The sequence below is a fragment of the Carassius auratus genome, chromosome 49 (assembly GCF_003368295.1).
Source record: "Carassius auratus strain Wakin chromosome 49, ASM336829v1, whole genome shotgun sequence".
Lineage (NCBI taxonomy): Eukaryota > Metazoa > Chordata > Actinopteri > Cypriniformes > Cyprinidae > Carassius > Carassius auratus.
This window is the reverse complement of record NC_039291.1, coordinates 11,039,778-11,057,492: the sequence shown is the minus strand read 5'-3', so window position 1 is coordinate 11,057,492 and position 17,715 is coordinate 11,039,778. Positions and strand designations below refer to the sequence as shown.

Below are 17,715 nucleotides of genomic sequence, written 5' to 3'. Positions count from 1 at the left end.
CCAGCATATAAAATTGTAATCTTCCCTAAACTGATCAAATTCAACTCATTAATAGTAATTGTATTATCATAGATATATTTAATTATTTTAAATATATATTTGTAATGTGGTATTCATATACATGCATATGTATCTATATTTTTCCTTTTTTCTCTTTTGTGTATGCAAACTTATAAAAATATTAACAAATGTATATATATATCATACATATTAGCTAAGGTCCTTGTTTTGTATTGTTTAAAATGTTTCAACCTATGGTTGAAATTGGTTTGAAAATTAATTTTTAGCAGTTCAGTATATCAGATATCACATTAAATAAAAACCTCTTTTTTAATGTGCAACCTGGTTATTTGAAAAGTGACTTCTCTATCCACTATTTGCAGAGGCATAGTGAGTCTCAAAACAAAACCATAGTAAGGTAAACAAAAAAGGGGTAAAAAAAAAACAAGGATAGTTTTAAAATTGTTACGGTCCAAATGTAAAAACGGTATTGTTGTCTCTTTCAGCAAGCCTTTGTGATGCACCACAATGATGAAGGAGGATAAAGAAGAATCAGAGCTGCTTAGCAGCGGGGTTCACAGTAATGGTGCTATAGCCTGCTCAGCCAATCACACTCTGATATGTAAATGAGATAGGAGAGCATGTTTGCTGATTGGTCCTCCCCAGACTTGCCATTGGCCTCATCAACGACTCTTTCTATAAGCGGCTTCACCGTGATGGGAGCTGAGGAGGGGCGGATCCTGCCAGGAGAGGAAGAGAAGAGCGCGTACATGGGCGGGATCTAGACCCCGGCTGGAGTAGAGCATCCCTGACAGCGGCTCAGCTAACGGCTAGAAAAGCATCTCCAGGCTGATGCTGAGTCAGGTACAGGTGGAGTCACAACCTTTTCGGTCATGGAGGAGCTGGAACATACCTGTCCACTGCCACGAACGGTGAGATACATGTTTTGTCGTTGTCAAGGGTAATCTGTGAAACACTGAGGAGAGGTTGGGTGACTTTCTCTTTGTTTTCAGTCTGTGTTCATCTGTTTTTGTCTTTTTGTGCTTCTGTCCGAGTGATGTTGAGCTTGTGAAACTGCAGTTAAAGTGAGCTGTTTAGCACTGACTACCTGCATGTTATAATGCTGCTTTTAATCCTCTGGGTCTGCCAGATGTTGTTTTTAAGTGCGAGAGCCAGCGCTTTGGTGGGATGGTGCCGAGCTAATGTTACAGACACCATCCAGATTGCATTTATCAGCAGGTTGCCCTTCTATGATGTTGCTCCTCCTCCTCACCTTGTACTGAATTCTGGGAAAGGTCTTCAGCATCCTTCAAAACACTGCCTCCGTTGCTATGGGAATGAATCATGCATTGCTCCATGGAGATTTTTCCTCCAATGAGTAATGAGAAATCACACCTACATTGCATTGGATAAGTAAATGAATATGTACCAGCTGGGTCTGTTTCCTGTTGAACAGCAGGAAGACACTCTAACTGGGCATTTCCTGAACAGCCAGATGGTCACTAATGTCTCAAAGGTCACTGGAATGTTAACACAGAAATTATATCTGTAACATTTCTGTAATGTGTTTGCCCAGAATTCATTTCAACACATCTAGTGGCCTCTGCCCACATGTTTACTAAAATAGATCATGGCTACAATAGCTGTCACACTAGGAAGATGCTACAAGGATGATTTAAGCAACTGTAAGGTTTTAAAGGGACAGTTCTCCCAGAAAAATTTAAATGTTGTCGCCCTCAAGTCGTTCCAAACCTTTATGAATTTCTTTCTTCTGTTGAACACAAAAGAAGATATTTTGATGAATGTTGGTAATCAAATCAAGCCATTGACTTCTATAGTATGGAGAGAAATAAATGTACTATGGAAGTCGATGGCTGCCAGCAACTGTTGTTTGCCAACATTATTCAAAAATATATATTTTTGTGTGTTAAGGAAGATTTTATTCATTTAAGTATATGTAAATGACACAATAAAAGCATGTTTTTATCTGTCTGATATCGTTACCGTTTTTCATTTTTGTTGTTTCATTAATTAATTTCCTCTTTAAATTAAGCCAAAATCCATAATATAATATCCGTTTGAAAGTGAACAATGTGAAGAAGAAACTCTTTAAATAAGAATAAAGTTTTCAAATGTATCTGTTGGGCACAATAAAACCATAATTCAATGGTCTGATATTGCTGTGTTTGCTATTTTTGTACCTTTTCTATTTTGGTTGTTCTATGAATTTAGCAGATTTTAAATATGCACTTGAATCAGCTGTTGTACTTGAACAATGTTTTTGACTAGATAATAAATATGTCCCATTTGAAATATTCTTTCTATATTAAGTTCTTTGATAACTAACCCCATTCTCCTCCGTTTAGGATTTGAGTAGACTTTTCATTATACATTTTCTGTGAAATGCGCAAACAATAAAATATCCCGGTTATCCTGCCACACATTGAAATGCTAATTCAGGATCACGTGTTGTCACAGTGTCTGCAGGCCTGTCTGTTGTGCTATAACCCACGAGGAGGTTTGAATACATTGAAATATCCATCTTATGTACCTCTGTATCTATCTCCCCCCCTGTGTTGCTGTGGACGAATGATTTGTCTTAAGTCAGTGACATTAGAGAACCCTCTACTGGACAAATCAATATCCGCTGTAAAGAAGCTCTTACACTGATTGCCTTGAAATCAAGTCCTATAATACCCTCTACTTTTACAAAGAATATTTGTATATATAGGATGTCATGTCAGCAGGATCTAGGCATGTTTAAACTACATTTTATTTGAAAAGCTGCAATGTCTTATTTATTTCTCATAATTTCTCTCAAGTAAATGTATTCTTAAATGTTCTCTGCAGACTCTCATAGAACCTGCCATATTTACCCCGGAGACGAGCTGCGAGTGTCGGGCTCCACATGAGAAGCTGACTGTAGAGCAAGCTCGACTTGGAACGCCTGGTTAGTCGGTATTTTCTCCGTTTCAAAATCTTGATTACTAATGTAATCACAATAAAATAAACAGGACTGAATCTAACTGGACACACACACACACACACTCAAACACACACACCCAACCCTTCAAAATTTTCGGAGTACATAAGACAAAAAAAAAAAAAAATTAATTCAAAAAACTTTTTGTTATGCAAGGATAATATTTTGTCTAATATATTAAGACAAAATTGTGCTGTTTAATTATTGACACAATCCATAGACAAGCAAGACTTTGAGTCAGAGGTTTGTAGTAGTAGATTTACTGCTACTTAAGTTTTTTGTGAAACCTTTTTAATTAAACATTAAAAGAACATTTATTTGAAATATACGTCTTTTATAACATTATAAATTATTCTACTGTCACTTTCGATCAGTTTCATGCATGTCTGCTTAAAAAAAGGATTAATTTCTTTAAAAAAAAAAATATATATATATATATATATATATATATATATATATATATATATATATATATATATATATTGTCGGTGCCAAAAGCCTCATGGACGGCCCGCTGACCGTTGTGTTTTTGGCATCCCGAGTCCCGGCTCGTGGACCCTTTCCTAATCCCTTCCTCCCACTTCGCTTCCTGTCTAAATACTGTCCTGTCACGATAAAAGCAAAAATGCCAAAAATAAATAAAAAATAACAGATTTTGTGTGTGTGTGTGTGTTTTCAGAAAGCTTCATTAGATTTGTCAATGATTTCTAAAAGTGTCATGAATTTTCCTTTCTCAGTGGACCGGCCGGTGCGAATCTATGCAGATGGCATCTTCGATCTTTTTCATTCCGGTCACGCTCGCGCCCTGATGCAGGCTAAGAATCTGTTCCCTAACGCCTACCTTATAGTTGGAGGTATAGACACGTTACATTTCCTGATCCAGACTTATCGATATTCTGTAGATGTTGTTGATTTATGAACTCTTTGGTCCTAAACTGATGAATGATCTATGTTTGGGTGTTAAGTATGTAGTGATGAACTCACTCACAAGTACAAGGGCTTCACCGTGATGACAGAAGACGAGCGGTACGAGGCATTGAGACACTGCCGCTACGTTGATGAGGTTTTGCGCGATGCGCCGTGGACTCTGACCCAAGAGTTTTTAGAAAAACACAAGGTCAGTAATTTGTTCACATCAGCACAATACCGTACACATACTTCCCCGCAGTTAACCCTCTGGTTGGGGTTCTCTAGATTGACTTTGTGGCGCATGACGACATCCCATACTCCTCTGCTGGATCTGAGGACGTGTACCAGCATATTAAGGAGGCAGGTAAAGAAAAGTGGCCTTCTCTTAAGAGCATGTGTGAGTTTGTGTTTCACACCAGATCTAACATGTGTGAGTGTCTCAGGTATGTTTGTGCCCACCAAAAGGACAGAAGGGATCTCAACGTCCGACCTGATCACCCGGATAGTGAGAGACTATGACGTGTACGCTAGACGTAACTTACAGAGGGGCTACACCGCTAAAGAACTGAACGTCAGTTATATTAAAGTACGTTAATGATCTTAACTCAAATGCCAACTGTGTGTTTTGCTTAAATTTTGCTGACTAGTTGTTCTGTTATTAGATAAATGGATATTTTATGACAAGATCCGGTGTCTGGAGTTGGATCTGATATTTCTGATGTGGAGACATGATATAACATAAATGTACTTAAATGTTATTTTATTTTTATTTTAACAAAGGGTTGTTATCACTAGAACTAAAACTATAACCATAAAAAAGTATTACTTGAAATAAAATAAACATGAACTGAAATTACATTAAAGAAACATATTTTTTTAACTTATTTTAGCTATTTGTCAAATAACTTACTAAAAGTTTACTAAAAATAAAAAATGTTTAGACAAATTTTAAAAAAGAAGAAAATATCAAAACACAAAAAACTTTAAAACCGAGAAAAAAAATCTAATTCAAAATATTAACAAAAACAATAAGAAAATAAATTATACTAAAATACCACAAATTGATATAACATATTTTCCTTAACCATTATTCAGAAAAATATATATATAGATATTATATATGAAATTTATAATAAATATTTTATGAATTTTAGTTTTTTCAAATATCATCACTTATTATTAACTTTTTTGGGGCTCACATCACATGACATTTTACAACAACAACAAAAAAAAAGATATTATTATTTATCATAGAAGTGATGTATTTAAGTCACTGTAGCTTAATTTTAAATGTAGTTTCGAGAAAGAAAAAAAAAGTAATATAATATATGAATGTTATATAAAATATAAAATGTTTTGTATAACATTTAACACTGACATAAAAAAAAATGCTTGCTGAACTCACTCTTTTTTTGGACAGGAAAAGAAGTACCGTCTGCAGAATCAGGTGGACAGGATGAAAGAGAAGGTGCGGACGGTCGAGGAGAAGTCCAAGCACTTTGTGTATAGAGTGGAAGAGAAGAGCCATGATCTTATCCAGAAGTGGGAGGAGAAATCACGAGAGTTCATTGGGAACTTCCTGGAGCTCTTTGGCCCAGATGGGACTTGGGTAAGCAAGGGTATATGTAGAGTATATGCACCTATATAATAATACAAAAGAAAAAACATGAAACAAAAGAAAAGATGTCGTTTTTTGTTTGTTTTCGAATCCTTGAATATGACTTCTTCCTTTTTTCTAGAAGCAAATGATTCAGGAACGTAGTGGGCGTATGATCCAGGCGCTCTCTCCACGCTGCTCACCCAGCAGCAGCCCACCGAGGGACTTTTCCCCATCACGCTCTCCGTCACCTCCATCCCGCTGGGCCATGCCCAGAACCTCTCCGCCCACGTCCCCGAAGGGCGCCTCCGCCTCCATCAGCAGCATGAGCGAGGGTGACGAGGACGAGAAGTGAGGAATAAACCATCACACACACAATAGACTGAACTTTACTCACAAACAGCTACCCTCATGGGAAAATTTGAAGTACTGTACACAGCACAGGGTTGTTGAAGTCCTGTTTAGTTATGCTGGTATTCCAACAAATATTTGAAAGCCATTGCAGCCCTGAACAGATCCTGAGAGAAGATTTAACAAATTCACTGAATTAACTGAAGCCACTATTAGTGACTGTTCTTTGCATACACTATTTGTTGTTATAGCACCCAAATTGTTAAAAAAATATGAACATCAACAGGAATAAGCAATATCAGTATTATAACGGCTATTGGCTGTTATATTTAATTGTTCATGCTTGTTCAGTTGTTTGGTTTCCCGTATTTTTTTAAATCACCCAACATTCACTTAAAGCAACACTCAAAATGTATATAATGAGCGAGTACATCATAAACTCATATACCAAACTGCCTTTTTGTCTTATCCCAGAACACTATGGTACATTTACAATAAAAATGTTTGGACTGTTGTAGCCTGTTCAGGTCGTCACCGTTGCGGAGTAACACATACCTCCGTGAATCGCCATAGACATAAACTTGGAGAAGTAGATCCGGTTGGAATGTTCTTCCGCGGGATACGTGTAGTTCTGTTTATTAACCGCTAGAGTTGCTTTCAAATTCATCTTTAAACCCACTGATAATTTAATAACACTGTTTTTACAACAGTGTTTTTTTTTCGCACCGTACATTCACTAAAATGTTGTGGTTTATCGGTTAACAGCCATAACAAGATAAATTATTATCGGGTTCTTTTAATATTGGTGTATACCCACAAATTAGTTTAATGACACCAAGTGGCCAAAGAAGTGTGGTTAGTGAAATAGACACACTGAAATATTGTGAACAAAAGTGGTAGTGAATTTCCCCTGATGTTTAAGAGGAAGTGGACTGATTCTGACGTCCACTGCTCAGGTCTGAATGGAACATTGGGACTGTCCTATTGTAATATACTGTATGTTTATGATGTCTGATCCACCTCATGAATGTGTGTCAGCGCACACATGAGGAGCTAATGCTAACATTGACTGAGCTGTCTGTGCATGCGTTTAGTTCTCATTAACCTGTGTGTTACTGCAGCCTTAACCTCGAAATCATTCAGAATTGAAAATTTGCTAAAGAAAATGTAATCACCCTTAGACCATTCAGTATGCAGGTGAGTTTGTTTCTTCAGATTTCAAGAAATGTAGTATTACATCACTTCCTTAGCAATGGATCCTCTGCAGTGGATGGGTGCCACCAGAATGAGAGTCCAAACAGCTGAAAAAATTGATGCAGTTCATTGATTAACACTGTGAGAAGTGCAAAGCTAAGTGTTTGTAAGAAACAAATCCAGTATCGTTTTTGAAGATAGACTTGAATGTGCATGATACAAACCTAAATTGTATAATTCATGACTGAAAACATTTTGTAACATGATTTTGATGTGCCATTTACATGGTAATGCAATGTCTGATTTTAAAATGGGTTTTAAAGGATGAATTTTGAGATTTTATGTTTTCAAGTGATATATAACTTCTGATGATTCCTAAAATGTGATAGAGAAAAAGGCAATGAGGAAGTATTATTTTTAAACAAAGGTCAAAGCTCCTTTTGTAATGTAGATTTCTGAGGGTGCACTCTTGTCATAAATTGATCTATTACTTTTCCTACATAATTTTTTACAAAAAATATTGGTAAAATATATATTTGGGAGTCTTAGACCTTTCCAACGATATATAGTTTGTCAAGATTAGATTAGATTTGATTGTAATATAGTATAGTCAACGTAGGCGTCCCGTATACGGGACGGGGTGACATTTAAGAGGTTAAACCATTACTTAAGGTTAAGCTACTATCTATAGTCTATAGTCCATTGTAATTCTTAAGTTTTGGACTGTGTTTGCTCAACATATTTCTCTCCCGATTCAGATGAGACAAACACGTAGCTTTTTGCTTCACAAGGGAGTTATTGATGGAATGAACTTGTGATGTTTTTATCAGTTGTTTGGACTATAATTCTGACGGCACCCATTCACTGCAGAGGACCCATTGGTGAGCAAATTATGTATTGCAAAATTTTTTCAAACCTGTTGCAATGAAAAACAAACTCACTTACCTCGTAGATGCTCTAGGGGTGAGTACAGGCTTAGCAAAGTTTCATTTTGGAGTGAACTATTCCTTAAAATCTGTGCTCGTCTATCTACAAGCCCTACATCATGGAGAATGCCCTTCTGTATTGTCTAGGTATGCCAGAGCCACTTTAATTTACATAATCTGCGCTCTGTAAAAATTGTCTTTTTGTTTGTATATTGTTTTCTTTTACATTAAAATTGGCTTAAAATGTAAATAAAAAACTGAGTAACAGAACAGTTGTCAGCTCCAAGATTCAAATACAAATTCACGAACACGTACTGATGGTAGTACTGGAAGATCTCTTTATTGTTCTTCTTTTATAGGTACTTCAGATGGAATGTCAATACATCAATATCCACATCATGATGATTTATGTGTCAGCATCATCTAACACATTTTGTATGTTTGGAACAGCATCTATCTGCAAGCAGTACTGTTTAACTTGTAACAAAAAGAAAAAGTCCAAAACACTAATAGTCCCACAGAAATGCCCATTTTGCAGATACAAGATGGTTGCATGAAAACACTAAAATATTAGGTAAGAGATTTAATTGTAGGTAAACAGATTTTCCTAATGTGTTAACACTCTGTATGCATGCAAAAATGACTATGACTATGTGAACATGACAATGACAGAAACGGTTGTGAAGGCTTGTTTTCACAGGAAAATGCTTGCATACTTCATTCCGCTCCTCTGAATGCTTGGAGTTAAAGGCATCAAAGTGCATTCTTCACTGACTTATTTGAACATAAAAACTAATAAACCATATAACCATATAACAAATATTTTAAAATAAATACTGAAATCTAAACTCTAATAACATGAAAAACTAAGGTGTCATCAAAACACACTCAAAAGACATTTTTTTAATGTTTTCTATGGAGAGATTCTGACACATGGAACAGAATCAGAACATCAGCTGATAAATATACAATCACACTCTATTAAACAACAGCATGCCTGCAGAGTTCCGATGGATGAATCTCATTAACATCAAAATATATTCAATTATATACATTTTACATAAAGAATAATGAAATCAATTGTTGCACCATTAAGATTTTTTTCACTGACATTATGAGAATTCAGTTCATTTCATTTCTCAATTTACAACACTGTAAAATCTCCTTCTAAAAAATAGGTTTAATTTTTCTCATGCACCATAATATTTTTTTCTTTATATTTCAGGATGAAATATGATTTAGACATGTTCTTGACAGGTTTCGTGAGATTCACCCTGGAGTGTTGCAGTAAAAACAAAGACTAACAAATGTTCCTCTTATGGAGTTTCAAAAGGCAAAAATTCAAATAATAGGCAAAACTCACCTATAGAAATATCATTCAGGTTCACCTAAATATACTTGTGCGTGCAAAAGAATCACTGAGGAATAAATGACAGTATATATTTGAAATAGGACACTCAACAAACTCTTCTGGCCGGAGTCAAGCTTGTTGTTGAGCATTGGTTCCTGTAAACCACACAAACTGTCCTGGATTTCCTCTTCATAGACCCCTTTACAGAATCACTGCACTCAAAGAGTCCCAAAACGTATCTGTGATAGGAATTTTATAAGACGAGGTCCTCTGGAAAACATTAATTCCATCAAAAGGAATGTTTGAGAAGTAGTGGTATAATAAAAATCTATCTTAAGCTTAGACTTTGATTCAAAAGTTAACCAATCCATTAAGCTGCTTCTATGAGTTTATATCTAGGTAATGTACTACAGCTCAGAATCAGCACAGCCCTACACAAATGCACAACTTGGGAGAAAACACGGGGGTCAAATAAATAAATAAATATTGGAAACAACACTTGATTTGTTTAAAAGTGCATTTCACCATGCTTGGGAATATTACTTTATCAGCATACTACCTCTGCTCCCCAAAAACATTTGGGTGCATCTAACAAGCAAACATCTGTTCATATTTCACCCAAAACATTGAAAGAAAAATAAGAATGATTTTGCATTAAGAAAATAGTTTTTAGAACCACTAAAAATGTTTGCATTATGACAGTTTTCATTGCATTATGCACATTTCCCTTCTCAAATTGTCACTACTGTCATACAGTAATGAAAATCATCTTGTCTGGAAAGATTTTATTTTCCCAATTAAACTCACAAATTAATTTTTTTTTATTTGATAAAAAATATATCATAAATGCCTTAAATTATAAATATATTATACAAGTATAAATTCTAATACATTTATCTATCTATCTATCTATCTATATATACACACACACATATATACATACATACATACATACATACATATATATATATATATATATGAAAAAATATAATAACTGAAAAGGTTTTATAATTAAAAATAAGTATTTTTTCCAAATTACATACATTAATAATGATATAATTTAAAAAAAATAAAAAAATAAAAAATAAAAAAAAATATATATATATATATATTACTTTTAAAATATATCATTATTTATATATAATTACTTAATAATTACTAAAAATATATCATAATGTCATAATGCAAAAATGACTAATTGTATACATTTTATTTTCTTTATGCAAAATATAATTTCATATTTTTCTCTTGATTTTAGGGTGAAAAATAACTAACTAAAAAAAAACTAAACTTAATAACTAAGCTTTGAGCTTAACCAAATTATTTCCATTTCTTCAGAGCCTTGTTAAATAATTTCTCCATTAGTCCACTGCCAAGAAAACAGGAGTTGTAGACACAGAAACTGGGGATAAACCCTCTCTAGTGCCTGTGAATTTTTGAAAGGAAAACAAAAACAAGTGCTCTTTGTTTTTCACCATCTCAAACTCCAGGCATCCTTCACTGACTGTTTTAGAAAATGCAACAGGGGAGGCTACTGTGTGGCATAATTAAAAAAGAACCAAAGTATCTGACACCCCGGCCACAAACGTTCACTTTTTCCTCTGACTCCAATGGAAGACACTAAAAAGAGGTTCTGTATCTTACAACCGTAGCTGCACAAAGGAGGAAACAGAGACTTAATGACACTTACATCACCAGCTCTTTAGCTCTGGAAATGCTAACAAGTATAGAACACTCAGCATCGATGTGATGTTGCCATGGCAGCTGAAGCTAGACTAAAGATAGTATGTCTGTAACGGGTGCAGTGGTACATGGATGGGGCGAGTGCGATTATCTTTTGGCCTTGTATTTTGAAGCATCTCTGGGCTCTTTGCTCGGGTTGCTCCAGTCATCTGCTCCTGGGCCTCCTTGATAGTGTCGCCAAGCAGATTTGTTAAAGACGGGCAGACGCTCAAATGATTCGCTGGAGAGAGCCTGGTCAGAGAAGATGACAGGGTGGATGTTTAACATGAATTAGACATCTATTAACCCTGTGTTTCTGTGGCTCATGTGGTAGAGCATTGCGTTAGCAGCGCAAGGTTGTGGGTTCAATTCCCAGGGAACATGTGTTAGTTAAAAAAATGTTAGTCTGAATGCACTGTCAGTCGCTTTGGATAAAAGCATCTGCTGGATGCATAAATGTTAATTTAATTTTTTAATGTCATTTAAAACCTAGTGGAATAATTCTGTAAAGTGCAAATTGAGAGCTGTTTTTACCTTCAAGTAGATGACGGCATCGGTCCCTACACCTTCCATCGAGTACAGTTTCAGGTCCCCTTGAAAGTAGCGGGCGTACAGTCTGGAGATCGGCAAACCATGTCCAAATCCAGCCTATAGACACATGGAGATAAGGTTACAAAGGACGATGCTAGATTTAGAACAGCTGTCCAAGGATAAAGCTTGTTGTTGTTGTTTTTTAAGGATATTGTAGCCAAACTTCTTTACCAATGGCACTCGTTTCGAGTCCAGACTGGGTGTTGGTGCAGTCGAGTAGGTGTAGTTGAACAGCCTGTCAATCTTCCGTAAAGCCACGCCCCCTCCCATGTCACTGATCTATGATGAAAAACACAGGAAGATTGGGATCAAGGCATGCCATGTGTACATGTTTGCAAAGAAAACCGATTTTTAAATAATCTGACCTTCACAGAGAGATCTTCTTTCCCCAGGGTCACTTTTGCTTTTATAAGAGGAAGGCCCTCCTTACTACCCTCGTGGAGCTCATTGGTGGCCCGCATTGCATTCTAAAAACACAAACACAAGTTGTTACAGCAGTACGTCAGGACCTTGGGAGAAACACAAAAGATAAGTACTGCTAAATATTGAACTGCGCAACACATGCCAGTACTCCGATATATCAAATTCAATATGTATCTGCAAGTTTTAGAAACTTACCTTAAACAGTTCAAACAGCATGTGGAAAAGGTGTGAGGGAACGTACACAGCCTGGATGGGTTTTTGAGGAGCCTTTGCTACATAAAAAAGAACATATTTATACTATTTTGGAGCTCTAGATGTTTTACATGAATTAGACTTGAATTAACTCTGAAGCAAACATTATATATTGAGTTTTGTGAGAGAATAAGGACATTGAACAATAAGGACATAAGTACCATTGAATTCCTCTATCTTGAGTTCAGGGGCAGCTGAATAATATTGCTCGCACACCATCTTGGCGGTCTCGTATGCATCTGAAAACAACATCAAGCTTGAATCAGTGGAGCACAAAATCCAAACAAAAGATAAGGATGGTTTTCCTACACTGCTTCTAAAGCTTGGGGTTGGTAGGATTTTTTGAAAGAAGTCTCGTGCTCACAAAGGCTGCATTTATTTAATCAAAATACAATAAAACCAGTGATATTATGAAATATTATTGCAATTTAAAATAACTGGTTTCTATCTGATTATGTTTAAGAATGTAATTTATTCCTGTGATGGCAAAACTTAATTTTCAGTGTCATTACTCCGGGCTTCAGTGTCACATGATCCTTCAGAAAAAAAACACTGTACTGCTTCATATTTTTGTGAAACATTTTTCGATATTATTTGATAAATATAAAAAAGTTCAAAACAAGGGCATTTATTTAAAATATTAATCTTTTTAAACCTTTTAAATTTCTTTACAGTCACTTTGAATAATACGAGCATGCTGAAATTAAATTAAATTAAATACCCCAAACTTTTCTATGATAGTGTATGTGACAGAACAAAAAATAAAAACTTACCAGTCACCACCTCAGCAACACTGCAGCTGGGATCAATACTGCCAATGTGTTTCGGATGGGCTGGGTTGATGTCATTGCCAAAAAGGAGAGCTGTAATAAAGAGCAAAAGCAATTAGTTTAAAACTCACTGAAAAACTATGGAGCAGTAAGTGGTGTCTTTTTTAGCGTGACGTACTGTGCTGGTTGATGAGCATGCGAAAGGAGATTCGGTTGGTGTAGAAGCGGTCCAAAAAGTACTGGATGTTGGAGCTGACAAATGGATCGAAACCAAACTTCTCTTTATATTCGATCACACCCTGGGCCATAGTCGGGACCACATCATTGTGCCTATTCCTGATCTCAATAAGAGTCTCCAGAAAGCTAGAAAAACATTGATAGATAAAAATTAACCACAGGTTTTTAAATAAATATTGCAATAATGAAATTCTATCTGAGATTGATAATTATCTTCATATTACGGTCAATTTTTGAACGTAAAGAATTTAATTTTGAATCACATTAGAATTTACAGTTACCTATGAGAAAATTTTATATTTATTGAGATTTGCTAAAGATTACATTTAACAGCTATTAAATTATAAGTGAGCATTAGATGATGACGAAGTTAATCTAAATGTAAAAATATTGGAATGAACAATAAAATATCTAACACTGACCTAGTCATTAGGCTATACCGTTTAGCTGGGGCAAACTGTAAGTACACCCAAATCCACCCATTTCTTGTCATTCAGGTCATTTATAGTACAAACCCGATTCCAAAAAAGTTGGGACACTGTACAAATTGTGAATAAAAACAGAATGCAATGATGTGGAAGCTTCAAATTTAAATATCTTATTCAGAATACAACATAGATGACATATCAAATGTTTAAACTGAAAAGAATGTATAATTTTAAGGGAAAAATAAGTTGATTTTAAAATTCATGGCATCAACACATCTCAAAAACAAGGCCATGTTAACACTGTTACTAACAGTCTGTAAACGTCTGGGGACTGAGGAGACAAGTTGCTCAAGTTTAGGAATAGGAATGTTTTCCCATTCTTGTCTAATACAGGCTTCTAGCTGCTCAATTGTCTTAGGTCTTCTTTCTCGCATCTTCCTCTTTATGATGAGCCAAATGTTTTCTATGGGTGAAAGATCTGGACTGCAGTCTGGCCATTTCAGTACCTGGATCCTTCTTTTACGCAGACATGATGTTGTAATTGATGCAGTATGTGGTCTGACATTGTCATTTTGGAAAATGCAAGGTCTTCCCTGAAAGAGATGACGTCTGGATGGGAGCATATGTTGTTCTAGAACTTGGATATACCTTTCAGCATTGATGATGCCTTTCCAGATGTGTAAGCTGCCCATGCCACACACACTCATGCAACCCCATACCATCAGAGATGCAGGCTTCTGAACTGAGCGCTGATAACAACTTGGGTTGTCCTAGTCCTCTTTAGTCCGGATGACATGGCATCGCAGTTTTCCAAAAAGAACTTCAAATTTTGATTCGTCTGACCACAGAACAGTTTTCCACTTTGCCACAGTCCATTTTAAATTACCCTTGGCCCAGAGAAAACGGTATATAGAGTTTTATATATGAAGATAACTTCAAACTCTTTGTCATTTTTTCTCTGATAAACTCTTTTCTGATATTGCTCCACTATTTTTCACTGCAGCATTGGGGGAATTGGTGATCCTCTGCCCATCTTGACTTCTGAGAGACACTGCCACTCTTTTTATCATGCTGCCAATTGACCTAATTAGTTGCAAACTGGTCCTCCAACTTATATGCACATTTAACTTTTCCGGCCTCTCATTGCTACCTGTCCCAACTTTTTTGGAATATGTAGCTCTCATGAAATCCAAAATGAGCCAATATTTGGCAAGACATTTCAGAATATCTCACTTTCAACATTTGATATGTTATCTATATTCTATTGTGAATAAAATATAAGTTTATGAGATTTGTAAATTATTCCATTTCTTTTTAACTCACAATTTGTACAGTGTCCCAACTTTTTTGGAATCGGGTTTGTATTTTGTATGAATAAACACCATTGTATGTAGACATGGCATGTGAGCAGGATTCTTTCTTTGTTTTCACTGATCCAGCATGCATAGCCTGTTTCTTCTTTTCCACTGTCAGGGCAGCTTTCAGTCACTGACTCCTCTGTTCTCAACTCTGGCCTGAATTCACTTCACGTGAAAATATAATAGCATGCCGTGCAACTGCCTGCAGAACAAGAACGTTTATCTGGCTCACAAAAAGAAAAAAAAAACATAATAAAAAGAGTTCCACTCACTCATTCAGGGCATGTGGGTCTTCTGGTTTCCTGTTCTCAAACTCTAGAAGTTCGAAAAAACTTTGCATGTACCTGGGGAGAGATTTGGCAGGGCTCAGGCTTCATGAAGCATGTGTATCTGACATCCTCCATTTCAAACTCAGTTTTATTACCATTTCTGCACCAGTTTGACTGAAGGTTGGCTGAGGAGCCTGTCGGGCAGCAGATTGACCTCTCTCATAGTGTTAGCCAGACGCACTGGCAGCTCCTTCCGCAGGAACATGTAAGACGTCTTCTCACATGCATTATCCCTACCTGAAAATCCAGCAACCCGAAACATAAACAACTGAGAAAACAGGAGGGGCTGTCAGTGTTTACAGATGGGAAAGAGCAGAAAAATGATACCTGACACCTGCAAAGTACTGCACAACTCATTAATCAGGCTCAACTATAAGCTTTGAAGACAATAAGATACAGTATAATAAATATTAACATTCGTGACTTTATGTAAAACTATTTTGAAACTATTGTGTATTCTGAAAAGCATCAAACTGGTAAACATGCACTCTTGCTGTAGGCCTTCAGAGCACACCAATATGTTTTCAGCTGAAACATCACAGGAAGGTTTAACCATCCCTATAATTTATTTAAGATTGTAACTAATATTGTAATTAGCCTTGTTGCATAAGCCTTTCTTCTGACTCATGTCATTATGACAGTCCCTTTTGTGCCATTCCTCCTATTGTTCGGTGCACTGTTCACCCAAAAATGAAAATTCACAAACCTTTTCATTTTTCCACATTCAGACGATTTAGGATGACATATGATTTAATGACAGGATTTTCGTTTTGGGGTGAACCATCCAATTAAAAACCTTCAAATTTATTGTGACAACGTCACATAGGTGTTGTCTACATAGCGTTCATATCACACACTTTATTCTTTATTATAAAGAGCCTCTCCCTCTTATAAAAGTATGGACAGTTATATTATACTACAATAATATTATTAATATAAGATGGTTCATATGCAAACGACTGCACATAAATAACAATCAAACCAAATAATATATGCAAACAATTAACTTAACAAGATAAATGACGATAAATACCTGAAGGACATACATATATTTTTAGACATATACAGTATGGGATCAACGATTCTAATGTGTGACTCTTCTGTTTAAACGGTCTCGAATTTGTAATCTTTAAATGTTAACTTTGGAAATTATTAAGTGTCATATCTCCTAGTGTCATAGAAACAGTACCAACTTCCTCATTAATATAAAACAGAGGCGGTGAATGTTTTATTTCCGAATGCACAAAGTTCTTGTTTACCAAAATTGTCGCATTTCCAGTGAACGGTTTTGAAGACTAAACATACACCCAAACAAAGATGGGTTATAAAATATAGTCATTTTATGAAGCAATCAACATAATCGTGCTGCATCAAAAGTAATAACGAGTGCCGCTGTCAGCGACTGTCAGTTTGCACGTGACGGATGCGCTCGCACTTACCGAATTCCAGAAACTGTTTGATTGACAGGGGCGATGGTGAAAACCTTGAATAATATTCTATTTTTGGTAAATGGTCCTTCAGAAGAAATGCGTACAGTCTCATTGTGGGGGAAATGTGAACCGACTGAGGACAGGCTGTTTAAAAAAAAAAGGATCTCTTTATATTGAGATCATGGCAGGGATGGTCCAAAGAGTAGAGCTGTCCGCAACATCCGTATACGAAAAATTCACCTTCGTTTCATATTTATATAACAGAACACCGTGTTATATGTGTGTACCGTGTTGTCCCGCACGGCCACTGTTGCGCTAAACAGCACGTACAACGAGAGCGAAAACACAACCGACCATGATTCAAACAGCAAGCGCTGTGATTGGGTGAGAAGAACACGGAAGAACTAGATAGTGCTTTGTAATTGGTCCATTCATTTACCTGAACGAAACGCCTCTGTGTAAAGTTAGGTTGCAGGATAGCAGTTATGTTTGGTGTTTGTTTGCATTATTAACGTGCATTTCATCCTATAAAACATTTTGCAAGTATTATTAATTCAGCTTTAATTTGTTGCTTGCTTGCTTTGTAAAAAATATATATATATATATATATATATATATATATATATATATATATATATATATATATATATTATATAGCCGTAATTAATATTTTGGGTTAGCTATTATTATTATATTTTCAGTTTCATTTTCAAGTTTAGTTAAATTTTATAATTTTATTATTGTCACCTAGCATTATTTCTAAATCACTTTTTAATAAAATTCAATGTATTGGTTTACTTTTATAAATTGTAGTACTTTTTTTAAAATAAATAAAGTAAATAAAGTAAAAAAATTTTTTGTTCA

General features: G+C 35.6%; 2 protein-coding genes across 3 annotated transcripts; one reads left to right on the top strand and one right to left on the bottom strand.

Annotated features, from left to right (window-relative positions):
* The first annotated feature begins 542 nt into the window (after positions 1–542).
* On the top strand, positions 543–7,305 carry LOC113066200 (choline-phosphate cytidylyltransferase B-like). 2 transcript variants are annotated; one of them, XM_026237956.1, is made up of 8 exons: positions 543–932; positions 2,851–2,950; positions 3,721–3,837; positions 3,949–4,100; positions 4,178–4,256; positions 4,336–4,478; positions 5,313–5,501; positions 5,635–7,305. In XM_026237956.1, the coding sequence occupies exons 1-8, from the start codon at positions 894–896 to the stop codon at positions 5,842–5,844; spliced, it is 1,029 nt and encodes a 342-aa protein (XP_026093741.1). In that variant the 5' UTR covers positions 543–893; the 3' UTR covers positions 5,845–7,305. The 2 variants fall into 2 exon arrangements, with proteins under 2 accessions (XP_026093741.1, XP_026093740.1); XM_026237955.1 differs by having other exon boundaries at positions 548–932; positions 5,632–7,305.
* A 3,233-nt stretch (positions 7,306–10,538) lies between these two features.
* pdk3a (pyruvate dehydrogenase kinase, isozyme 3a) lies at positions 10,539–17,211 on the bottom strand. Its single transcript, XM_026237954.1, has 11 exons — positions 16,861–17,211; positions 15,517–15,658; positions 15,365–15,436; positions 13,248–13,432; positions 13,073–13,162; positions 12,461–12,538; positions 12,243–12,319; positions 11,990–12,091; positions 11,796–11,903; positions 11,568–11,681; positions 10,539–11,285 (listed from the first exon to the last, which is right to left on the bottom strand). The coding sequence occupies exons 1-11, from the start codon at positions 16,961–16,963 to the stop codon at positions 11,142–11,144; spliced, it is 1,215 nt and encodes a 404-aa protein (XP_026093739.1). The 5' UTR covers positions 16,964–17,211; the 3' UTR covers positions 10,539–11,141.
* Positions 17,212–17,715: the final 504 nt, after the last annotated feature.

What these genes read in the sequence shown, in the direction of transcription:
- LOC113066200 (XM_026237955.1), top strand. Translation starts at nt 894, where the DNA reads ATGGAGGAGCTGGAACATACCTGTCCACTGCCACGAACG. An exon ending in CCAGCATATTAAGGAGGCAG is followed by an intron (nt 4,257 to 4,335) that starts GTAAAGAAAAGT and finishes TGAGTGTCTCAG; the next exon opens with GTATGTTTGTGCCCACCAAA. An exon ending in TGAACGTCAGTTATATTAAA is followed by an intron (nt 4,479 to 5,312) that starts GTACGTTAATGA and finishes TTTTTTGGACAG; the next exon opens with GAAAAGAAGTACCGTCTGCA.
- pdk3a (XM_026237954.1), bottom strand. Translation starts at nt 16,963, where the DNA reads ATGAGACTGTACGCATTTCTTCTGAAGGACCATTTACCAAAAATAGAA. An exon ending in CAAGATAGAGGAATTCAATG is followed by an intron (nt 12,320 to 12,460) that starts GTACTTATGTCC and finishes TTTTTTATGTAG; the next exon opens with CAAAGGCTCCTCAAAAACCC. An exon ending in ACTCGAAACGAGTGCCATTG is followed by an intron (nt 11,682 to 11,795) that starts GTAAAGAAGTTT and finishes ATGTGTCTATAG; the next exon opens with GCTGGATTTGGACATGGTTT.